Source organism: Microcaecilia unicolor, chromosome 11 (genome assembly GCF_901765095.1).
Source record: "Microcaecilia unicolor chromosome 11, aMicUni1.1, whole genome shotgun sequence".
NCBI lineage: Eukaryota > Metazoa > Chordata > Amphibia > Gymnophiona > Siphonopidae > Microcaecilia > Microcaecilia unicolor.
In genome coordinates, this window is record NC_044041.1 from 92,264,909 (window position 1) to 92,289,609 (window position 24,701).

At 50.6% G+C, this 24,701-nt stretch overlaps 1 protein-coding gene across 2 annotated transcripts in view; it reads right to left on the reverse strand.

The window, feature by feature from the left end:
• Positions 1-24,701, reverse strand: part of PIK3R2 (phosphoinositide-3-kinase regulatory subunit 2) — a 147,336-nt gene that overhangs the window by 35,022 nt on the left and 87,613 nt on the right. For both annotated transcript variants that reach the window (XM_030219257.1, XM_030219258.1), the window contains 2 exons: positions 12,587-12,679; positions 5,320-5,397 (listed from right to left, as the gene is read on the reverse strand). In XM_030219257.1, coding sequence (XP_030075117.1) covers positions 5,320-5,397; positions 12,587-12,679 — 171 coding nt within the window. The remainder of the gene's footprint in view (positions 1-5,319; positions 5,398-12,586; positions 12,680-24,701) is intronic.

Consider the following 24,701-nt stretch of genomic DNA (forward strand, 5'->3'; position numbering starts at 1 on the left):
AGGTGGATCACGTCCTCTAGACCCCCAGCGGCCTGATACCACTGGGAGGCTAGGGTCCATTGAGCAGATCTCATGTGAAGGCGGGCCATGGGAGTCACATGAACTGTGGAGGCCATATGGCCCAGCAATCTCAACATCTGCCGAGCTGTGATCTGCTGGGACGCTCGCACCCGTGAGACGAGGGACAACAGGTTGTTGGCCCTCGTCTCTGGGAGATAGGCACGAGCCGTCCGAGAATCCAGCAGGGCTCCGATGAATTCGAGTTTCTGCACTGGGAGAAGATGGGACTTTGGGTAATTTATCACAAACCCCAGTAGCTCCAGGAGGCGAATAGTCATCTGCATGGACTGCAGGGCTCCTGCCTCGGATGTGTTCTTCACCAGCCAATCGTCGAGATATGGGAACACGTGCACTCCCAGCCTGCGAAGCGCCGCTGCTACCACAGCTAGGCACTTTGTGAACACCCTGGGCGCAGAGGCGAGCCCAAAGGGTAGCACACAGTACTGGAAGTGGCGTGTGCCCAGCTGAAATCGCAGATACTGTCTGTGAGCTGGCAGTATCGGGATGTGTGTATAGGCATCCTTCAAGTCCAGAGAGCATAGCCAATCGTTTTGCTGAATCATGGGGAGAAGGGTGCCCAGGGAAAGCATCCTGAACTTTTCTTTTACGAGATATTTGTTCAGGGCCCTTAGGTCTAGGATGGGACGCATCCCCCCTGTTTTCTTTTCCACAAGGAAGTACCTGGAATAGAATCCCAGCCCTTCTTGCCCGGATGGCACGGGCTCGACCGCATTGGCGCTGAGAAGGGCGGAGAGTTCCTCTGCAAGTACCTGCTTGTGCTGGAAGCTGTAGGACTGAGCTCCCGGTGGACAATTTGGAGGTTTGGAGGCCAAATTGAGGGTGTATCCTTGCCGGACTATTTGGAGAACCCACTGATCGGAGGTTATGAGAGGCCACCTTTGGTGAAAAGCTTTCAACCTCCCTCCGACTGGCAGGTCGCCCGGCACTGACACTTGGATGTCGGCTATGCTCTGCTGGAGCCAGTCAAAAGCTCGCCCCTTGCTTTTGCTGGGGAGCCGCGGGGCCTTGCTGAGGCGCACGCTGCTGACGAGAGCGAGCGCGCTGGGGCTTAGCCTGAGCCGCAGGCTGTCGGGAAGGAGGATTGTACCTACGCTTGCCAGAAGTATAGGGAACAGTCTTCCTTCCCCCGAAAAATCGTCTACCTGTAGAGGTAGAGGCTGAAGGCTGCCGGCGGGCGAACTTGTCGAATGCGGTGTCCCGCTGGTGGAGAGACTCTACCACCTGTTCGACTTTTTCGCCAAAAATGTTATCCGCACGGCAAGGCGAGTCCGCAATCCGCTGCTGGAGTCTATTCTCCAGGTCGGCGGCACGCAGCCATGAGAGCCTGCGCATCACCACACCTTGAGCAGCGGCCCTGGACGCAACATCAAAGTGTCATAAACTCCTCTGGCCAGGAATTTTCTGCACGCCTTCAGCTGCCTGACCACCTCCTGAAAAGGCTTGGCTTGCTCAGGGGGAAGAGCATCAACCAAGCCCGCCAACTGCCGCACATTATTCCGCATGTGTATGCTCGTGTAGAGCTGGTAAGACTGAATTTTGGCCACGAGCATAGAGGAATGGTAGGCCTTCCTCCCAAAGGAGTCTAAGGTTCTAGAGTCTTTGCCCGGGGGCGCCGAAGCATGCTCTCTAGAGCTCTTAGCCTTCTTTAGGGCCAGATCCACAACTCCAGAGTCGTGAGGCAACTGGGTGCGCATCAGCTCTGGGTCCCCATGGATCCGGTACTGGGACTCGATCTTCTTGGGGATGTGGGGATTAGTTAGCGGTTTCGTCCAGTTCGCAAGCAATGTCTTTTTTAGGACATGATGCAAGGGAACCGTGGACGCTTCCTTAGGTGGAGAAGAATAGTCCAGGAGCTCAAACATTTCAGCCCTGGGCTCGTCCTCCACAACCACCGGGAAGGGGATGGCCGTAGACATCTCCCGGACAAAGGAAGCAAAAGACAGACTCTCGGGAGGAGAAAGCTGTCTTTCAGGAGAGGGAGTGGGATCAGAAGGAAGACCCTCAGACTCCTCGTCAGAAAAATATCTGGGATCTTCTTCTTCTTCCCACGAGGCCTCACCCTCGGTGTCAGACACAAGTTCACGGACCTGCGTCTGCAACCGCGCCCGGCTCGACTCTGTGGAGCCACGTCCACGATGGGGGCGTCGAGAGGTAGACTCCCTCGCCCGCATCGGCAAAGCTCCCTCCGCCGACGTAGTCGGGGAGCCTTCCTGGGAGGTGGCCGCAGTCGGCACCGCACGCGGTACCGACGTCGGGGACCTCACCCCGGGCGATGGGCCAGCCGGCGCCACGCTCGACGGTACCGGAGGCGCAAGCACCGCCGGTACCGGAGGGGTAGGGCGCAACAGCTCCCCCAGAATCTCTGGGAGAACGGCCCGGAGGCTCTCGTTCAGAGCGGCTGCAGAGAAAGGCATGGAGGTCGATGCAGGCGTCGACGTCAGTACCTGTTCCGGGCGTGGAGGCTGTTCCGGGCTGTCCAGAGCGGAGCGCATCGACACCTCCTGAACAGAGGGTGAGCGGTCCTCTCGGTGCCGATGCCTGCTGGGTGCCGAATCCCTCGGCGACCCAGAGCTCTCGGTGCCGACACGGGGAGGAGACCGGTGTCGATGCTTCTTCGATTTCTTCCGAAGCATGTCACCGGAGCTCCCCGGCACCGACGAGGAGGACGTCGAATCCATCCGTCGCTTCCTCGGGGCCGAGACCGAAGAAGGTCGATCTCGGGGGGGCTGTACCGCAGGAGCCCTCAGGGTAGGAGGAGACCCACCCGAAGGCTCACCGCCACCAGCAGGGGAATGGACAGCCCTCACCTGCACTCCGACGACATCAGCAGACGAGGTCCTGGTACCACCGACGTCGATGCAGCTATCCGATGTCTCGGCGCCGATGCAGAGGCCCGATGCCTCGATGCACTCGATGCAGGGGCGGCCGAGGAAGATGGTCTGGACGCTGACGACGTCGATGCACTCGAAGATCCCGGTGCCGATGCCGACGAAGAGCCCGAAAACAACACGTTCCACTGGGCTAGTCTCGCTACCTGAGTCCGCCTTTGAAGCAGGGAACACAGACTGCAGTTCTGAGGGCGGTGCTCGGCCCCCAGACACTGAAGACACGACGAGTGTCGATCAGTGAGCGAGATAACCCGGGCGCACTGGGTGCACTTCTTGAAGCCGCTGGAAGGCTTCGATGTCATGGGCGGAAAAATCACGCCGGCGAAATCAAAAGCCGAAATGGCGAAATTTGAAGCACCAAAAATTTAGAGGGAGAAAAAATCTCGACCGAGGCCGAAAGAGGCCTACCCCGACGACGAAAGAAAACTTACCGGGGCAAAAAGCTGGAAGTACGGGGAGGATTGACACGAAACCCGGCGGAGGGTTTCCGGAGCACTTCCCGACTTAAACAAAGCTTTCCCGAAGGAAAAAACACGCTCAAAAATAATTTGGACGCGCGAGGTCGACTTTCCGGGGCTCGACACGGCGAAAACACGACCGTACCGAGTGCAGACAAAAGAAGACTGGCCGGCTCGAGCCGGTTTCGGGCGGGAAGACGGCCGCGCATGCGCGGTGCGCGCGGGCGCGCGAGGGCTAGCAAAGGACTTTGCTAGTGGTTTCCGATTGGAGGGGCTGCCGTGGACGTCACCCATCAGTGAGAACAAGCAGCCTGCTTGTCCTCGGAGAATAGAGGTCTATAAAATATTGAGTGGAGTGGAACAGGTAGTCGTAAATTGCTTGTTTACTCTTTCCAAAAAATGCAAGGACTAGGAGGCACGAAATGAAGCTATTAAGTAGTAAATTTAAAACAAATCAGAGAAAATATTTCTTTACTCGACGTATAATTAAACTTTGGAATTCATTGCCAGAGAATGTGGTAACAGCAATTAGCTTAGCAGGGTTTACAAAAGGTTTGTATAATTTCCTAAAAGAAAAGGCCATAAGCCATCATTAAGTTGAACTTAGGAAAACTTCACTGCTTACTTCTAGGATCTTGCCAGGTACTTGTGACCTGGATTGGCCACTGTTGAAAACAGGATACTGGGCTTGATGGACCTCTGGTCTGTCCCAGTATTGCAACACTTATGTTCTTATGTTTTTCCACTCCATTCTTGGGAGAATAAAAGCCCCAATAACTCACCCTCACCACCCTTGGGGTGCGAGAATGCACTTCTGTTTTTGTTTCCACTATGGCAGCTCTGTATCTTGCCAACATACATAACTAGTGTCCTTGAATTTAATCAAAATCTTCAGTTAATATGGGTGTGAGCGATTCTTCCACTGAAGCTGTAGATCTCATTCCCCAAACTATTCTAAAGCTGGGAGAAGATGGTAGAGTGGATTTTTTTTTTAAGCATAAAGTAAACAAAATGGGAGCAAGAAAGGGGTTCATGCCCACTGCTGGAGATCAGGGATCACCAATTAATTCAGAAGGTTGAGAATCATCAGTTTTGCTCCCTTGGGTGTGTTCTATCTGCAGACACCAAATTGTCCAAGATACACAGCATTTGATTAGGTTCTTTAAATTTCTTTTGAAGAATAGTTAAGTGATTAAAAAAGTGTTTAGAGGAGAGGGCTGGGGTTGATAATACTAGCCAAAGAAAAGGCTTTATAATAGATTCACCATTAGCCAACTGTTTGTTTACACCTTCCAAAAAGTAACTGGCAAAGCAAAACTCGCCTTTGCTGAACCCATGCTGATTCCCATTCAGATGCATTTGTCTATACAGTCAGTAATTTTGTGTTTGAGGCAACGGACCCCTTGCGGGAACAGAAATGACTTTGCATTTTCCACAGTGGGCCCCCCACTTCCCCAAAACATCACATGCTTTTTTTATAGAGCCACAGCCCATTTCACAAAACAAGACCACAGTCAACCGCTCCAAAATACCCCATGTTCTTTCAAAGACTCCTCTCTCCTACCCATCGTGTATTTCTGTATTTGTACAGTGCTCAGCAAAGGTATGTTTTTCTTTCTCTACTCCACCCTCAATGATAAATCACAAGCTGCTAAAAAGATGTGAAAGCAATTCTCACACAAGGGCTGTTTTTACCTGGGATTTAATGACATGGGTGCATAGGCTCCTGACTCAAATGAAAATTCCCAGGCCTGCCCTGGACACAATTATGGCTAGCCTTGGAAGAGGAGCAGAGAAGCTGTCTTAAATCTTCTCCATCTGAAAGGGGCTTGGAATCTTTTCAACTACCTCCCTACCCCCCACCCTCATCTCAACAGAGATCTGGTTCTTACCGGTTTTCAGAGCCTGTCTCAGTTTTGAGCCAGTAATGGATGAGCCTGATGTGCGGTACAGCATCTCACTGTCCAAACCTGTGGGGGGAAAAAAAATCAGGAGGTTAGAAATCTGTTCTCCGACTGTATCCAACATGGTCTCCTGGACTAGTAAATCTTTGGCTCAGGGGGCAGAGAAGGAAGGGCATTTTATCCCCCCTCCCCAACCTTAAACAACTCAAACAAAATGAGAGGGCCAATATTTAGCCGTGGCAGTCAATTAAGCAAAACATCAGCCACCACAGTTAAAACGAAACTGGATATTCAGTGTTGGTGGCTGGAAACTGGTTGGCACTGAACATTTAAGCATAGGCCCAGAAATGCCATTCTGTTAGCGGCGATATTTAGACCGCTAACTGGATAAAAGTTAGGGCAGCCTTTTTGCTACCCTATCCTAACTTTATCCAGTTAGTGGTCCAAATATTGCAGCTAGCTAATTAATCTCCAGTTCCTCCCAAGATCCACCCTGGCACGGTCTGAACAGCAATGAGGCGGTCAGAGGAAATACTCTGAATATCGGCTTCAAGATTTGTTGATTTCTGCAATATAACTAATCACCATTTTAACACAGGAGATTTTGTAAACCCCAGAAGAAGGGTCACATAAATAGAAAGCAACAGAGTTCAACTTTAACAAGTAGGTAGATACTAGCACAGTGCCATGAGTTGCTTCTACTTTAGAGGTCATCCATTAGCTACTGTGGAGGAATTACTAGATAAATACATTTCGCAATTATTGAAGCAGATTATTAATTCCTGTGCTTACTCTCCAAGCACTTTACAGACAAGGACCACAATTAACACTGCCCATTTGTGGGGCACCTCATGCTGGGATCTAAGCCCGTATAGCATGGGGTCACACCACAGAGGCTGTGGGCGGTGCCCGGCCACGGAATCTTAATACAGTTCAGGTACTCCCATCTCTAAATCATTTATAAATATATTAAAAAGCAGCGGTCCTAGCACAGACCCCTGAGGAACCCCACTAACTACCCTTCTCCATTGTGAATACTGCCCATTCAACCCCACTCTCTGTTTCCTATCCTTCAACCAGTTTTTAATCCACAATAGGACTTTTCCTCCTATCCCATGACCCTCCAATTTCCTCTATAGCCTTTCATGAGGTACCTCGTCAAATGCCTTTTGAAAATCCAGATACACAATATCAACCGCCCTTTGTCCACATGTTTGTTTACTCCTTCAAAGAATTGAAGTAAATTGGTCAGGCAAGATTTCCCCACACAAAAGCCGTGCTGACTCGGTCTCAGTAATCCATGTCTTCAGATATGCTCTGTAATTTTGTTTTTAATAATAGCCTCTACCATTTTCCCCAGCATCGACGTCAGACTCACCGGTCTATAATTTCCCGGATCTCCCCTGGAACCTTTTTTAAAAATGGGTGTTACATTGGCCACCCTCCAATCTTCCGGTACCACGCTCGATTTTAAGGATAAATTGCATATCACTAGCAGTAGCTCCGCAAGCTCATTTTTCAGTTCTATCAGTACTCTAGGATGAATACCATCCGGTCCAGGAGATTTGCTACTCTTCAGTTTGCTGAACTGCCCCATTACGTCCTCCAGGTTTACCATGGTCAGTAAGTTTCTCCGGCTCGTCCACTTGAAATATCATTTCCGACACCGGTATCCCACCCAAATCTTCCTCGGTGAAGACCGAAGCAAAGAATTCATTCAATCTCTCCACTACGTCCTTGTCTTCCTTGATCGCCCCTTTTACCCCTCGGTCATCCAGCGGCCCAACCGATTCTTTTGACGGCTTCCTGCTTTTAATATACCGAAATTTTTTTTTACTATGTTTTCTTGCCTCTAATGCTATCTTTTTTTCGTAATCCTTCTTGGCCTTCTTTATCTGTGCCTTGCATTTGCTTTGACACTCCTTATGCTGCTTCTTGTTATTTTCAGACGGTTCCTTCTTCCATTTTCTGAAGGCATTTGTTTTAGCCCTAATAGCTTCCTTCACCTCACTTTTCAACCAAGCCGGCTGTCTTTTGGAGTTCCGTCTTTCTTTTCTAATTAGTGGAATATGTTTGGCCTGGGCCTCCAGGATGGTATTTTTGAACAGCGTCCATGCCTGTTGTACAGTTTTTACCCTCTCAGTTGTCCCCCTAAGTTTTTTTTTCCACTGTTCTTCTCATTTTATCATAGTCTCCTTTTTTAAAGTTAAACGCTAACATATTTGACTTCCTGTGTATAGTTACTTCGAGGTTGATATTAAAACTGATCATATTATGATTACTGTTATCAAGCGGCCCCAGTACCATAATGTCACTCACCAGATCATGCGCGCCACTAAGGACCAAGTCTAGAATTTTTCCTTCTCTCGTCGGCTCCTGCACCAGCTGCTCCATAAAGCTGTTCTTGATTTCATCAAGGAATTGTACCTCTCTAGCGTGTCCCGATGTTACATTTACCCAGTCTATATTTGGATAATTGAAGTCACCCATTATTATCACATTGCCCATTTTGTTTGCATCTCTGATTTCTTTTATCATTTCTGCGTCTACCTGCTCATCCTGGCGAGGCGGACGGTAGTACACTCGTATCACCGTCCTTTTCAGGGGCGTAGCTACGGGTGGGCCTATGCCCGCCCAATCTTGGCTCAGGCCCGCCCACCCGCCTGCCAAGTCTCCCACATTCAGTGGGAGACTCCCGCTTTGGCAGGTCATCTTCCGCACTCCCGCCAAAGCGGGAAAGTCTCCTGCTGCCGCTGCGATGATCCTCCGCCGCTTCTCTGTGAGCAGCCTCAGCAAAAGAAGAAAATGAAGCGCGGGGCCGCAGCAGCCTTCAGGCATGTGCTGTTGGCTCTGCCGTCCTCTGCCCCCGCTGACGACAATTTCCTGTTCCGACGAGGGCTGAGGACCGGCAGACCGACAGCGCATGCCTGAAGGCTGCTGCGGCCACTCGCTTCATTTTCTTCTTTTGTTGAGGCTGCTCACAGTGGCAGCGTGTAGAAGGGATGCAGTTGAGCTGATCTCAGCAGCCGTTTGGGTGCCTGGGGAACTAAGGTACTTGGATGCTGGGGTAGAGGAAAAATATTTTGTTTGGAAGGGGAGGAGGAAGATAGTGTGCCAGGGTGTATGTTGCATGGGGGGGGGGAGAGAGAGATCAAAGATGTTGGATGGGGACAGAAAAAGAGGAGACACTGGATGAAAGGAGGAAGAGAGAGGAGATGGATGAAAGGAGGGAGACACTGGACAGAAGGTGGAGAGCGAGAGAAGATGTTGGTGGAAGTGAGAGAGAGAAAGGGGACATGCTGGATGGAAAGAAAGAGTTGGGATGCTGGATAGAAGAGGGGTACAGAGAGAAAGATGAATGGAAAGAGGGGACATGGAAAAGGGCAGGAGAGAGACAAGCTGTTGGGGAGAAGGAAGGGGAACAAGGGGGAGACCTTGGTTGGTCAGATGGAGAGAGAAACAGGAGAAATGCTGGATGAAAGGAGGGAGAGAGAGGAAAACTGCTAGAAGTAGGGCGCACTACTCATGTGTGTGTGTGTGTGTGTGTGTGTGTGTATATATATATATATATATATATATACACTGGTGGACTGGTGGAGGGGGTAGCATTGTATATTAACGAGAGCCTTGACTCAGATAGATTACAAATTCAGCAGGACACAAATTATACCTTTGAATCATTGTGGGTTGAAATTCCATGTATAAAAGGGAAAAGGACCAGTGGCGTAGCCAGACCTGACATTTTGGCTGGGCCCAGAGCTAATATGGGTGGGCACTAATATATATATATATATTGGTTTTGGTGTGCATAAAAAATTATATAATGCATATTAATGTGATTTAGCACACACTAATTATTCAAGGAAACAGCCCATATCTAGTACCCAGCACCCCAGTATATAAAAGGGAGCCTACCAGCCTCTACTGGGGTGCTGGGTACTAGATATGGGCTATTTCCTTGAATAATTAGTATGTGCTAAAGCACATTAATATGCATTATATAATTTTTTATGCACACTAAAACCAAAATCATCCTTCATAAAGGGATGCAGAGTGTGCATACCACTATGCACAGCCAGAGAAGCTTGGGTATGTTGTCACCTGGTGTACTGGCGATATAGTAGGGGCACTGGCATTTTTGGAAAGATGAGGAGGATTCTGATCAGGGTTTATGAAGAATTAGTTATAAATTGTGAACAGCTCTTTATATTATGCATTCTTTGAGAAATCCCAGTAGGATAAAACTACCAGTCGGGTTGTAGGTGGGACTAATAGAAACTTCCATGACAATATTACTACTATACTTTTGATTTTCCTCTTTTTATATGAAAATTTCACACATTACTTTGAATCAACACAGTGAGTGGAGGAGTGGCCTAGTGGTTAGGGTAGTGGACTTTGGTCCTGGTGAACTGAGGAACTGAGTTCGATTCCCACTTCAGGCACAGGCAGCTCCTTGTGACTCTGGGTAAGTCACTTAACCCTCCATTGCCCCATGTAAGCCGCATTGAGCCTGCCATGAGTGGGACATCACGGTCCACTACTGATCTGATCTCTTGTAATTGACATCATCCGGCATTAAAAGCTCAACATAAAAACTAGGTGTAACAATGACATCAGGTCAGTATATTGTCTAGCAGCAAATGAGAACGACTCTATGAACAAAAAAAATATCAGCATAAATAGTACTAGAAATTCAAACACATAAAAGGAAGAAACTAGCAGTTTTCTCCTTCATCCCCCAGATTCTATATTTGGCACCCAAATTTGGGCACAAATCACTTGGCTTACAAACCAATTAATTGCAATAAATTAATGTTAATTATTGCCGTTAACTGGCAATATTAAATATTTGCATGCACACCTTCCTGGGCGCTACTCTATAACCCTGCACACCTAAATCCCCTAGCGTGCAACTCAAAAGGGGGCGTAGCAGGGGAGTTCACAGGAGCCAACTTTTCAAAATGACTGGAGGTCCTGAAATTCTTTTTTTTCTTTTACAGGTGGTGTATTCCCCCTCCCCCTGTCCCCCTCCCTCCAAGTTCCAGTCCCCCCCTCCCACCCTTCCTTCGAGTTCCAGGCCCCTCCTCCCTCCCAGTTCCAGTCCCTCCCAGTTCCAGGCCCCCTCCTTCCCTTCGAGTTCCAGGCCCCCCTCCCTCCCCTCTCTCTCTCCTTTCCCTCCCTCCCTCCCTCCGAGTTCCAGGGCCCCCCCCTCCTCCCTAAGAGTTCCAGGTCTCCTCCCTGCAAATTTTTAAAGTCATCTTATCTTGTCAGGGTTACGGCGGCGGCAGCAGCAGTGAAAAGTGTGCAGGCTCGGCAGTTCAGCCTTCCCTTCTCTCTCAGCTCTGGTCCCGCCCTCATTTCCTGTTTCCGCAAGGGCGAGACCAGAGCTGAGAGAGAGAGAAGGGAAGGCTGAAGCGTCCAGCCTGCACACTTTTCACTGCTGCTGCCGGCCTAACCCTGACAAGGTAAGATGACTTTTAAAATTTGGAGGGAGGGGGCCTGGAACTCGAAGGGAGGGACTTTTAAAATTCTGGGCTGGTGAAGGGAACTTCCGGTGGGTGAAATATTGGGGGTGCTCGAGCACCCACAGCACCCACGGAGTCGGCGCCTATGGGGGAGTTCCAAAAAATTGCATGCAAAGTTATAAGACTAGCACCATTCCCCCACCCAAATGCCAAGAGTTGGGCACTGCCATTTATACCACTTTTCAGCTGGTGTAAATACCGGTGCCCAAATCTGGACCTGGGAATGTGCTCTAACCGCTGTTCTATAAAGAGAACTCACTTCAGAGCACCCTTTACAGTATAGTGCTCTGCATCAATTTTTTTCCAGCACCCAAATTTGGGCACCATTTACTAATTTGGTCCTGCATGCAGTGGAGTTCCTTGGTCAGCTGCCACCCGGGGCGGTTTGCCGCTGTACACCCCCCTCCCCCGGGTGCTGCGTCGTCCCCCCCCCCCCCCGGGTGCAGCGTCCCCCTGGCGCATCATCTCCAAGCCCCCCCCCCCCAAGGTTGCATTCTTCTTACCTGCTGGGGTGCTGGGAGAAGCTGCACGACTGTCAGCTCCGCAGGTTCCCTGCTCCCTCTGCCCCAGAACAGGAAGTAACAGCAGAGGGAGCAGGGAAACGGCGGAGCCGACAGCCATGCGACTGCTCTTTGCACCCCTTCTGCAGCGTGCATCTGGGGCGGACCACCCTGACCTCAGTACGCCACTGCCTGTATTGTTTTCTTGAATTTCTAGTGAATTTTTAAAAAGTTTAAACACTTTTTTCTTTGCTTGTAGGGTCGTTCCCATTTTGCTGCTAGACAATATACATAGTAACATAACATAGTAGATGATAGCAGAAAAAGACCTGCATGGTCCATCCAGTCTGCCCAACAAGATAAACTCATATGTGCTACTTTTTGTGTATACCCTACCTTGATTTGTACCTGTCCTCTTTAGGGCACAGACCGTATAAATCTGCCCAGCACTATCTCTGCCTCCCACCACCGGCTCTGGCACAGACCGTATAAGTCTGCCCAGCACTATCCCCGCCTCCCAACCACCAGTCCCACCTTCCACCACTGGCTCTGGCATAGACCATATATACTGACCTGATATTATTGCACCTAGTTTTTATGAAGCCTCTGAAGCAGGTATCATGCCAAAACATATCAGGCATGTAACGCTTGGTTATTTCAATTATGATGGGATCAGCAGTGGACAGTAACTGTATTGTTGTCATCATTTATGGTTCCTGGCAACCCACCATACTGTATTAATTTTATGATGATTTTGTATGTAATGTATTAGCTTATGTGATTACATGTATTATTGTACACCCTGATTACTTTGTGTTGTACGTTGCTTCGAATGAGACATTTTAACTGTTTATTTTCAGGACTTTGTTCTCAGGCAACAATGATTTAGTTCAAATTACTCATTCATACCATTTTGGTGGACGGTTGAGTTTATGGCTGTATTGATTTGAGCCTCGTACTCTACAAAATATGAATAATGTATCATTTGTTAAAAAAAGTTCTGAAATTTGTTATTGATTTGAAAAATTGGTACATATTTAGCCCCCACTGTCACAAAACAATTGTGGAAAATCAATTGGATGTCTTGTCTGTATCTATCTGAGATAGTTGATAATCTTCCCACGATAAGAGAATAGTGGGATGAGGAGGGTTTCAAGTCAAAGAATATCAAAAATGGATATCTGAAGGAGTACCAAAACACAACCCAAATGGTTTCTAGCCCCTTACCTTTCTTCTCGATGGCTTCCACTAACTTTGACAATATTGGAGGTGCATTTTCAGGAGGCAAGAACTGCTCTGTCAGATCTGGTAAAAGAGATCCTGTTAAAAGATGGGAAAGGGGGTGAAAAACATTAACAAGTTGTAATCTCCCAGATATTCAGTGGTTCAAAATTTATCAATGCAGACATCCCAAATTTCAACCTATCCTCCTTGTGTTTAAACATAAAACCTGTACGTACCACAGTGAAAAGACAAGTAGCATTTACCACCAATGTATATTTGCTTTTCTTGGTCTTGTCTGTGTGTTCTGATTAAACTGTAAGCTCTACTGAGCACTGAGTACATCTAGTTAACACCAAAGGAACTAAAAGCAGTAGAAATGACACGCACACACATACAGACACTTACAATAAACTGCAATGACAAAAGAAACAGAAAAAAACATAGGCAGATAAAGACCATATGGCCTATCCAGTCTCCCCATCCATGTTATCTATTCTCCCTATCACGCCCTCAGAGATCCCATGTACTTGTCCCAAGCTCTCTTGTGATGATGCCTTGCCCATGCAACCTACAGAGATTTTGCCACATCCCTTTATAATTACCACCTATGTGGTTTTGGACAAAAGAAAAGCAGACACTACCCCCATTGTTTGAGAGGCCCCCATGTGTTCCTTGCCCAGAGAAAAAGTTTCTGGAAAAGAAAAACTTGTCAGGTGAGGATGAGGCGAGCTTCTTAAGGGAACGCCAACCGCTTTATTTTGAAACTTGCATGAAATTACAACAGGATGCATATGTGAGAAATTCAAAGCTGCACCTATTTTATCAAGTTGTCTCCGTGCCTTTATAAAACAGGCTCATACGATGAATCCCCAGTAGCACACAAATGCTCTCACATTTTACTCCTGTTCCAAAGAAGGAGCAAGCGTGTGTAGGTGTGTACAAGTGTATTTTAATAAAATAAAACGAATAGCTAGGATCCTACTCCACCCAAATTCCACCCCTGCAAATGCACTTGTGCTATTTTTGTCAGCGCATGGACTTAAATGCACCTTTGGCCACATAGTTTTGAAAGGGCCTTTTCTGAATTTAACGCATGATGTGCAAAAAAAGATTCATAAAAATCACCACTAAAACAGGCAATTTTCAAACTATCCACAATGGGACAAAAGTCTGGAGGTACTTTTAACTCAGGGACTTTCCATACGTGTCTTTTCACCCTAAAATCTGCCCACAGACACATCCATATGCTTCTTCTGCAGGGAGGGTACTTTTCTCACATGAAACATCACAGGTAGATATGAAATGCCACCTATACCTGCTGCTTCCCTCCTCAGATCTTATCGCCTTCAGGGGACATCTATATTCTTATGTCCCCTGAAGGCGATATAGGAGTAGCCATAATGGGGTCAGACCAATGGTCCACCTAGCCCAGTATCCTGTTTTCCAAACAGTGGTCAAGCCAGGTCACACGTACCTGGCAGAAACCTAAATCATGACAACATTCCATGCTATAAATCCCAGGGCAAGCAGTAGCTTCCCATGTCTGTCTCAATAGCAGACTATGGACTTTTCCTCCAGGAATTTGTCCAAACCTTTTTAAAACCCAGATACACTAACCACTGTTACCACATCCTCCAGCAAAGAGTTCCAGAGCTTAACTATTCATTGAGTGAAAAAATATTTCTTCCTATTTGTTTTAAAAGTATTTCCATATAACTTCGAGTGTCCCCTAGTCTTTGTACCTTTGGAATGAGTAAAAAATCGATTTACTTCTACTCATTCTACAGCACTCAGGATTTTGTAGACCTCAATCATATCTCCCCTCATCCATCTCTTTTCCAAGCTGAAGAGCCCTAACCTCTTTAGCCTTTCCTCAAACGAGAGGAGTTCCATCCCCTTTATCATTTTGATCGCTCTTTGAACCTTTTCTAATTCCGCTATATCTTTTTCTTTTCTAATTCTGCTATATCTTTTTTGAGATATGGTGACCAAAATTGAACACAATACTCAAGGTGCGGACGCACCATGGAGCGAAACAAAGGCATTATAGTATTTTCGTTTTTATTCACTATCCCTTTCCTAATAATTCCTAGCATCCTATTTGCTTTTTTGGCCAGCGCCAATTCAGTAGAAGATGACAAAGCGACTTCCAAACCAGGAGAATATAGTCAAGAATTCTTTATTGAAGCACCAGGAAATGACCCGACACGGGGCCGTGTTTCGGCAGACGCCTGCTTCAGGGATCACAAGTAAACACACTAAAGAACACAGCACTACGAGTGGAGACAGCGAATGATACATACCTGTAGCAGGTGTTCTCCAAGGACAGCAGGCTGATTGTTCTCACGACTGGGTTGACGTCCACGGCAGCCCCCACCAACCGGAAGAAAACGTCGCGGGCGGTCCCGCACGCAGGGGACGCCCACCGCGCATGCGCAGCCGTCTTCCCGCCCGTGCACGACCGTTCCCGCTCAGTTGAATGACAAGCAAAGGAATGAGCAAAACGCAACTCCAAAGGGGAGGAGGGAGGGTAGGTGAGAACCATCAGCCTGCTGTCCTCGGAGAACACCTGCTACAGGTATGTATCATTCGCTTTCTCCGAGGACAAGCAGGCTGCTTGTTCTCACGACTGGGGTATCCCTAGCTTTCAGGCTCACTCAAAACAAGAACCCAGGTCAATTGAACCTCGCAACGGCGAGGGCATAACAGAAATTGACCTACGAAGAACAACTAACAGAATGTGTAGCCTGACCAGAATAAAATCAGGTCTTGGATGGTGGAGTTGGATTCAAACCCCAAACAGATTCTGCAGCACCGACTGCTCGAACCGACTGTTGCGTCGGGTATCCTGCTGGAGGCAGTAATGTGAGGTGAATGTGTGGACAGACGACCACGTCGCAGCCTTGCAAATCTCTTCAATAGTGGCTGACTTCAAGTGGGCCACTGACGCTGCCATGGCTCTAACACTATGAGCCGTGACATGACCCTCAAGAGTCAGCCCAGCCTGGGCGTAAGTGAAGGAAATGCAATCTGCTAGCCAATTAGAGATGGTGCATTTCCCGACAGCGACCCCCTTCCTATTGGGGTTGAAAGAAATAAACAATTGGGCGAACAGTCTGTGGGGCTGTGTCCGCTCCAGATAGAAGGCCAACGCTCGCTTGCAGTCCAATGTGTGCAACTGACGTTCAGCAGGGCGGGTATGTGGTCTTGGAAAGAATGTTGGCAAGACAACTGACTGGTTAAGATGGAACTCCGACACCACCTTTGGCAGGAACTTAGGGTGAGTGCGGAGTACTACCCTGTTATGATGAAATTTGGTATAAGGAGCATGAGCTACCAGGGCTTGAAGCTCACTGACTCTACGAGCTGAAGTAACTGCCACCAAGAAAATGACCTTCCAGGTCAAGTACTTCAGATGGCATGAATTCAGTGGCTCAAAAGGAGGTTTCATCAGCTGGGTGAGGACGACGTTGAGATCCCATGACACTGCAGGAGGCTTGACAGAGGGCCTTGACAAAAGCAAGCCTCTCATGAATCGAACGACTAAAGGCTCTCCAGAGATGGCATTACCCTCTACACGATCATGGTAAGCACTAATCGCACTAAGGTGATTCCTTACTGAGTTGGTCTTGAAACCAGACTCTGATAAGTGCAGAAGGTATTCAAGCAGGTTCTGTGCAGGACAAGAACGAGGTTCTAGGGCCTTGCTCTCAAACCAGACGACAAACCTCCTCCACTTGAAAAAGTAACTCTTTTTAGTGGAATCCTTTCTAGAGGCAAGCAAGACACGGGAGACACCCTCAGACAGACCCAACGAAGCAAAGTCTACGCCCTCAACATCCAGGCCATGAGAGCCAGAGACTGAAGGTTGGGGTGCAGAAGCACTCAGTCGTTCTGAGAAATGAGAGTCGGAAAACACTCCAATCTCCACGGTTCTTTGGAGGACAACTCCAGAAGTAGAGGGAACCAGATCTGACGGGGCCAAAAAGGCGCTATCAGAATCATGGTGCCGTGGTCTTGCTTGAGCTTCAGTAAGGTCTTCCCCACCAAAGGTATGGGAGGATAAGCATACAGGAGGCCGGTCCCCCAATGGAGGAGAAAGGCATCCGACGCCAGTCTGCCGTGTGCCTGTAGTCTGGAACAGAACAGAGGCAGCTTGTGGTTGGTCTGAGAGGCGAACAGGTCCACTGAGGAAGTGCCCCACTCTCGGAAGATCTTGCGTACCACTCTGGAATGGAGCGACCACTCGTGCGGTTGCATGACTCTGCTCAGTCTGTCGGCCAGACTGTTGTTTACGCCTGCCAGGTATGTGGCTTGGAGAAGCATGCCGAACTGGCAAGCCCAACTCCACATTCCAACGGCTTCCTGACACAGGGAGCGAGATCCGCTGCCCCCCTGCTTGTTGATGTAATACATTGCAACCTGATTGTCTGTCCGAATTTGGATGATTTGGTAGGACAGCCGATCTCTGAAGGCCTTCAGCGCGTTCCAGACCGCTCGGAGCTCCAGGAGGTTGATCTGGAGATCTTATTCCTGGAGGGACCACAGTCCCTGGGTGTGGAGTCCATCGACATGAGCTCCCCACTCCAGGCGAGATGCATCCGTCATCAGCACTTTCGTGGGCTGCGGAATTTGGAATGGACGTCCCAGGGTCAAATTGGTCCGAATGGTCCACCAGTGCAGCGAATTGCGGCAACTGATGGACAGGCGGATGACATCTTCTAGATTCCCGGTAGCTTGACACCACTGGGAAGCTAGGGTCCATTGAGCAGGTCTCATGTGAAGGCGAGCCATGGGAGTCACATGAACTGTGGAGGCCATATGACCCAGGAGTCTCAACATCTGCCGAGCTGTGACCTGCTGAGACGCTCTGGTCTGAGAGGCAAGGGATAGAAGGTTCTGCGCCCTTGCTTCGGGGAGAAAGGCCTGAGCCGTCTGAGAATTCAGCAGCGCTCCTATGAATTCCAGAGATTGGACTGGCTGGAGATGGGACTTCGGGTAGTTTATCACAAACCCCAGTAGCTCCAGAAGGTGGATAGTGCACTGCATGGACCGAAGAGCTCCTGCCTCTGAGGTGCTCTTGACCAGCCAATCGTCGAGGTACGGGAACACGTGCACTCCCAGCTTGCGTAGATACACCGCAACCACCATGAGACACTTCGTGAACACCCGCGGTGCAGAGGCGAGCCCAAAGGGCAGCACACAATACTGAAAATGCCGTGTCCCCAGACGGAATCGGAGATACTGTCTGTGAGCTGGCAGTATCGGGATGTGAGTGTAAGTGTCCTTTAAATCCAGGGAACATAGCCAATCGTCTTTCTGAATCATTGGTAGAAGGGTGCCCAAGGAAAGCATCCTGAACTTCTCTTTGACCAGGTATTTGTTCAGGTCTCTCAGGTCTAGGATGGGGCGCATCCCCCCTGTTTTCTTTTCCACAAGGAAGTACCTGGAATAGAATCCCTGCCCTTCCTGCCCGGGTGGCATGGGCTCGACCGCATTGGCGCTGAGAAGGGCGGAGAGTTCCTCTGCAAGTACCTGCCTGTGATGGGAGCTGAATGATTGGGCTCCCGGTGGGCAATTTGGTGGAGTGGAGGCCAAATTCAGGGTGTATCCGCACCGCACTATTTGGAGAACCCACTGGTCGGAGGTTATCAGAGGCCACCTCTGGTGAAAAATTTCAACCTCCCTCCGACCGGCAGGTCGTCCGGTACAGACACTTTGATGGCGGCTATGTTCCCATGGATCCAGTCAAAAGCCCGTCCCCGGCTTTTGCTGTGGAGGCGCACGCTGTTGACGGGAACGAGCGTGCTGGGACTGTCCCTGTGCCTGAGGAGGCCTTCGGGCTAGCTGGGTGTACCTACGCTTGCTGTAGGCGTAGGGAGCAGCCTGCCGGGCCTGGGAAAAACATCCACCTGCAGAGGTGGATGCTGAAGGCGCCCGGTGGGAGAGCTTGTCGAGAGCGGTTTCCTGCTGGTGTAGTTGGTCCACTAACTGCTCGACCTTCTCGCCGAAAATGTTATCCCCCCCTGGCAAGGGACATCCGCCATTCGCTGCTGGGTGCGGTTGTCCAGGTCAGAGGCACGCAGCCATGAGAGTCTGCGCATCACTATACCTTGGGCCGCAGCTCGAGATGCCACATCACAGGTGTCGTAGATACCCTTGGACAGGAACTTTCTGCACGCTTTCAGCTGCCTGACCACCTCCTGAAAAGGCCAGGACTGCTCCGGAGGGAGCTTGTCAACCAGGTCCGCCAGTTGCCTCACATTGTTCCGCATGTGAATGCTCGTGTAGAGCTGGTATGACTGGATGCAGGTCACGAGCATGGAAGATTGGTAGGCCTTCCTCCCAAACGAGTCCAGAGTGCGAGACTCCCGCCCCGGGGGCGCCGAGGCGGTATCCCTCGAACTCCGTGCTCTCTTGAGAGCAGAGTCCACGACCGCCGAGTCATGAGGCAATTGAGGCCGCATCAACTCTGGGTCAGAGTGGATCCTGTATTGGGACTCCGCTTTTTGGGGGATGGTGGGGTTAGATAATGGCTTCAGCCAGTTCCGAAGCAGTGTCTCTTTGAGGACATTGTGCAACGGAACCGTGGAAGACTCTCTAGGTGGTGATGGATAGTCGAGGACCTCGAGCATCTCAGCCCTCGGCTCATCCACGGTGACCACGGGGAAGGGAATGCAAATAGACATATCCCTAACGAAGGAGGCAAATGAGAGGCTCTCAGGGGGCGAGAGCTTCCTCTCCGGTGAAGGAGTAGGGTCGGAGGGAAGGCCCACAGACTCCTCTGAGGAGAAATATCTGGGGTCCTCCTCCTCCCCCCACGAGGCCTCTTCCTTGGTGTCAGACATGAGCTCTTGCAGCTCAGACCTCAACCGGGCCCGTCTCGACTGCGAGGAACCACGTCCTCGGTGATGGCGTCGAGCGGTGGACTCCCGCGCCGGCGGGGATGAAGCTCCCTCCATCGACTCCACCTGCGTGGCGGTCGACACCGGTGCCGCAAGCGGCATCGGCATCGGAGGCCTCGGCATCGGGCTAGAGCACACCAGCGCCTCCATCAACGGCACCGGGGGTGCCGGCAGAGCCTGGCGCATCAGCCCTTCCAGAATCCCCGGAAGGATGGCTTGGAGGCACTCGTCCAGGCCCGCTGTCGGGAAAGGCAGGGGGGCCGGTGTGGGTGTCGGTGCCGGAAGCTGCTCGGGTCCAGGAGACGGTACCGAAGCACCCGCGGACTGACGCAGCGACACCTCTTCGACTGAGGGGGAACGCTCCACTCGGCACTGCCGCTTCCTGGGCGTCGAGTCCTCCCTCGAGGTGCTGGAGCTGGCAGTCCCGTGCGCCGTGGGCGACCAATGACGGTGCTTCTTGGTTTTCTTTCGATGCCCGTCATCGGCGCTCAGCGGCAGAGACGAAGAGGAGGTAGAACCCCCCCCCCCCCGGCCTCGAGGAATCTGATCCGACAGGATTCGGTCCCGATGGCCATGGGTAGAGGGAGTGGCCGGGGCCGACTGCCCTCGCGGCCGCTCACCCCCGCTGTCACCGGCAGGTTGGCAGGCCAACGGTACCTGTACTCCTGGGGTCGGTGCCAGAGTCGGCGCCGATTTCGTCGACATCGGTACCGAAGATCCGGCCGTCGACACCGATGCCGTTGAAGTCGAAGGGCCGGCGCAAGTTCCAAAAAGACGGTCCCGAAGAACTTGCCTCGCCACCTGTGTCCGCTTCCTTAAGCCGAGACACAAGGTGCACGTCTTGGTATTATGCTCCGGCCCGAGGCACTGGAGGCACCAAGCGTGGGTATCGGTTTGCGAGATCTGCCGGCCGCACCGACCACACTTCTTGAATCCGCTCGGGGACCTTCAAGGACATCGACGGAAAAATCGCTTCGGCAAAGTTAAAGTCGTCGATGGTGGCGGTGAAAAGGCACACCCGAAAAAGAAAACGACCGCGCGCAACGAAGCGCCCTCGTGGCTAAGAACGACGAGGACACTTTCCCTTTTTTTTTTAAACAATTGAAAAAAGAAAATACGCGAACGCGTACGCAGAGAAAGAAAAACCGCGGCAAGGCCACAATCCGGTTTCCGGGGCTGACACAGAGAGAGACGATAACACGTCTCTCTCCAGCGTGGAATAGAAAAAAACTGAGCGGGAACGGTCGCGCACGGGCGGGAAGACAGCAGTGCATGCGCGGTGGGCGTCCCCTGCGTGCGGGACCGCTCGCGAAGTTTTCTTCCGGTTGGTGGGGGCTGCTGTGGACGTCAACCCAGTCGTGAGAACAAGCAGCCTGCTTGTCCTCGGAGAATGGTGCAACAGCCAGATATTTCTCACTTAATATAAACATAAACTGGACACTGCTCTCAATGCACAGTGTGAAAAGACAAGCGAACATCAGGGGCGCCACCACTATCTCATGCAACGGTGGTGGCGCCCCTAATGTTCCCTTGTCTTTTCACATGGGCAGTCTCAACAACCCTGACCTAATTGAAGGTTTAGGCTTGTCCTCCGGGAGCCGATGTGACGTAGCGGGGCATAATCGAAAGGGACGTTCAAGTTTTGTTGAGGACGTCCTCGCTAAACATCCTAATGGAGGGGTGGGGGAAACCCGTATTATTGAAACAAGATGGACGTCCATCTTTCGTTTCGATAATATGGTCAGCCAAATCTTGAAATTTTGATCGTCCTTAGAGATGGTCGTCCCTAGACTTGGTTGTTTCTGATTTTCGGTGATAATGGAAACCAAGGACATCCATCTCAGAAACGACCAAATGCAAGCTCTTTGGTCATGGGAGGAGCCAGCATTTGTAGTGCACTGGTCTCCCTAACATGCCAGGACACCAACCGGGCACCCTAGGGGCACTGCAGTGGACTTCATAAATTGCTCCCAGAAACATAGCTCCCTTACCTTGTCTGCTGAGCCCCCCAAACCCCCCCTAAAACCCACTACCCACAACTGTACACCACTACCAAAGCCCTTACAGGTGAAGGGGGGCACCTAGATGTGGGTACAGCGGGTTTGTGGTGGGGTTTGGAGGGCTCGCTGTTTCCTCCACAAACTTAACAGGTGGGGGGGGGGGGGGGGGGTATGGGCCTGGTCCGCCTGCCTGAAGTGCACTGCACCCACTAAAACTGCTCCAGGGACCTGCATACTACTGTCATGGACCTGAGTTTCACATCTGAGGCTGGCAAAAAATATTTTTAAAGATATTTTTTGAGGGTGGGAGGGGGTTAGTGACCACTGGGGGAGTAAGGGGAGGTCATCCCTGATTCTCTCCGGTGGTCATCTGGTTATTTCGGGCACCTTTTTGTGCTTTGGTCGTAAGAAAAACATGACCAGGTAAAGTCGTCCAAGTGCTTGTCAGGGATGTCCTTTTTTTTTCCATTATGGGTGGAGGACATCCATGTGTTAGGCACGCCCAAGTCCCGCCTCCGCTATGCCCCCTTGAACTTTGGCCGTCCCTGGGGACGTCCAAAATTGGCTTTCGATTATACCGATTTGGATGACCCTGGGAGGATGTCCATTTTCCGATTTGTGTTGAAAGATGGGCGTCCTTCTCTGTCGAAAATGAGCCCGTTGGTGTCCACCAAAGTCCTTCACCAGCTTCTCCAAATCCTCCCGAAAGCACTTACCTGGAAAGGGCAACTTGGCAAGATGTTGCTTAGAAGCAGCATCCGCCGCCCATTCGCAAAGCCACAACTGACAGGAAGTGACCACCTACGCCATCTGTTTGGCCAAAGTATGCACCAAAACATACGAGTCCACCAAATACGCAAGAGCAGATTCCATCTACAGAAGAGCGGATAAGGCTGGAAACATCTCTTCATCCTGTTCTGCCACCTGCTGTACACAGATAAGGCACGGCCAAGCCGCATAGGAACTACAAATCAAGGCCTTGAGGGCGAGAGCTGAGACCTCAAAGGAGTGTTTCAACGAAGCCTCCAACTTCCTATCCTGCACGTCCTTTAGGGCCATGCCACCCTTGACTGGAAGAGTGGTCTTCTTGGTGACAGCCGCCACCAAGGCATTCACCCTAGGATGGCAAACTTCTCCAGAGACTCCGCTGCCATGGAGTATAGGTAAGACATCGCCTTAGCTACCTTGAGGCCCGAGCCCGGGGTAGTACATTGTCACGTAATAAGCTCCTGGATGGACTCGTGAACAGGAAGGGCCTGGACAGCTTACATGTAGTTGCCATCTTCAGCTTAACTGCAGAAGAGACCCGAGCCTCAGAATCAGAAACACTGAGGGCCTCCAGGGCCCTAGAAATAAGTGAAAACAACTCCTCCCCATAAAAAATGCGGACCGCGGAAGGGTCATCTAGCTCCTCTGGAACCAGTTCCCCCTCTTCCAGCTTGTTCAGCCTGGATGGACATGGGGAGACCACTGACAGTACCTGCAAGGAAGTGGAGGAGGGGGCCCCAATGACCTCACCTCAGACGCAGCTGCCACTCACCGCCACTTCTGTGCGGGGTCCGCAGAAGATGGCAGCTTTGAAGGTTCCAGACTCCCCGCAGCTCCCCCCCCCCCCCCCCCAGCCACTGGGAAAGACTACTTCAATAAGTAGGCCTGATGTAATAAAAGGGCAAACTCTGGAGAGAAAAGCTCACAGACCCCTGAGGGTCCACGCATCTTGTCTCCCCAAGGAGCCTGCACAGAACTAGGCCACCAGTTAACTTCCACGGTGACAGCGAGTCTGGGATGGAAACTGGGTCCAAATGGGCCTGCTATATGCAAACTGTGGGTTCCTGCTGAGAAGCTGCGCCGTTGGGAAGATAAAACTGATCTGCCATGCAGTCCTGCACAGGAAATGGCCAAATTGACAGGAGAGAGGCATTGGCTACTGAGGAGGTAGGGACCTGAGACCACCAGGTATGCCCCTCCCCAGATGGCACCTCTCAATGAATCACCCCAGGCTCAACTAAGCTAGACAGGAGAGGAGGTTCGCCAAGAAAAATAATCCATGAGCTGGTTTGAAGCCATCTACCGCCTGCTGGAGATAGAGATATACTGATTGATGGTGGAGGAGCTGGCCATCCTATAAGACAGAGATCACTGTACTGAACTCAATCTCCACCTGCTGACAGATGGACACAACCCACCAGTTTCTGGATTAATTTGCTGCTACGCTACGGAACTACAATGATAGAAAATAGGGGAGGGGAAAGTAGGAAAGGAAAAAGAATAAAAAGTAGCCTTGAAAAGGAAAAATGCTTGCACGGGAAGGCACTGCAAAAGAGTGCGCGCTGTGAGAACACAAAACGCGCCTTCCCTGCTCTACAGAAAAAATGAGACTGAAGGACCCATGCTTGCGTGGCAGGCAGGAAGGCACCAGTGCATACATGGTGGGACGCTACTAGAAATTTGTCAGTTTCGCTAGTCAGTGTCCATACCAGGCTCTGTTGCATGGACATCATCCAACTGTGAGAATACGAAGGCCTGCTTGTCCTTGGAGAAAGTACTTTCCACCAAGGAATCCATGTCTGGATTTTATCTGTCGATTTACCCATAGGTCCTTCCCCTCCATTCTACCCCTCCTGCTGCAGAATGTCTAGCTAAAAATTAATGAGTAGGAAATTAAGCACATTGCCAAACCTCCCTCCTCCAACTTCTCAAACTGTCCAGAACACAGTTTCTACCATCATTTCTATGGCTCTAGTAAATGTAGATAGGGTATGATACATACCTGTAGCAGTTGTTCTCCGAGGACAGCAGGCTGATTGTTCTCACGACTGGGTGACGTCCGCGGCAGCCCCCACCAACCGGAAAGAAGCTTCGCGGGACGGTCGGCACGCAGGGCACGCCCACCGCGCATGCGCGGCCGTCTTCCCGCCCGTGCGCGACCGCTCCCGCCAGTTGAATGACTAGCAAAAGATGAAACACACAACTCCAAAGGGGAGGAGGGAGGGTAGGTGAGAACAATCAGCCTGCTGTCCTCGGAGAACAACTGCTACAGGTATGTATCATACCCTTTCTCCGAGGACAAGCAGGCTGCTTGTTCTCACGACTGGGGTATCCCTAGCTCTCAGGCTCACTCAAAACAAGAACCCAGGTCAATGGAACCTCGCAACGGCGAGGAAACAACAGGAATTGACCTACGAAGAACAACTAACTGAGAGTGCAGCCTGA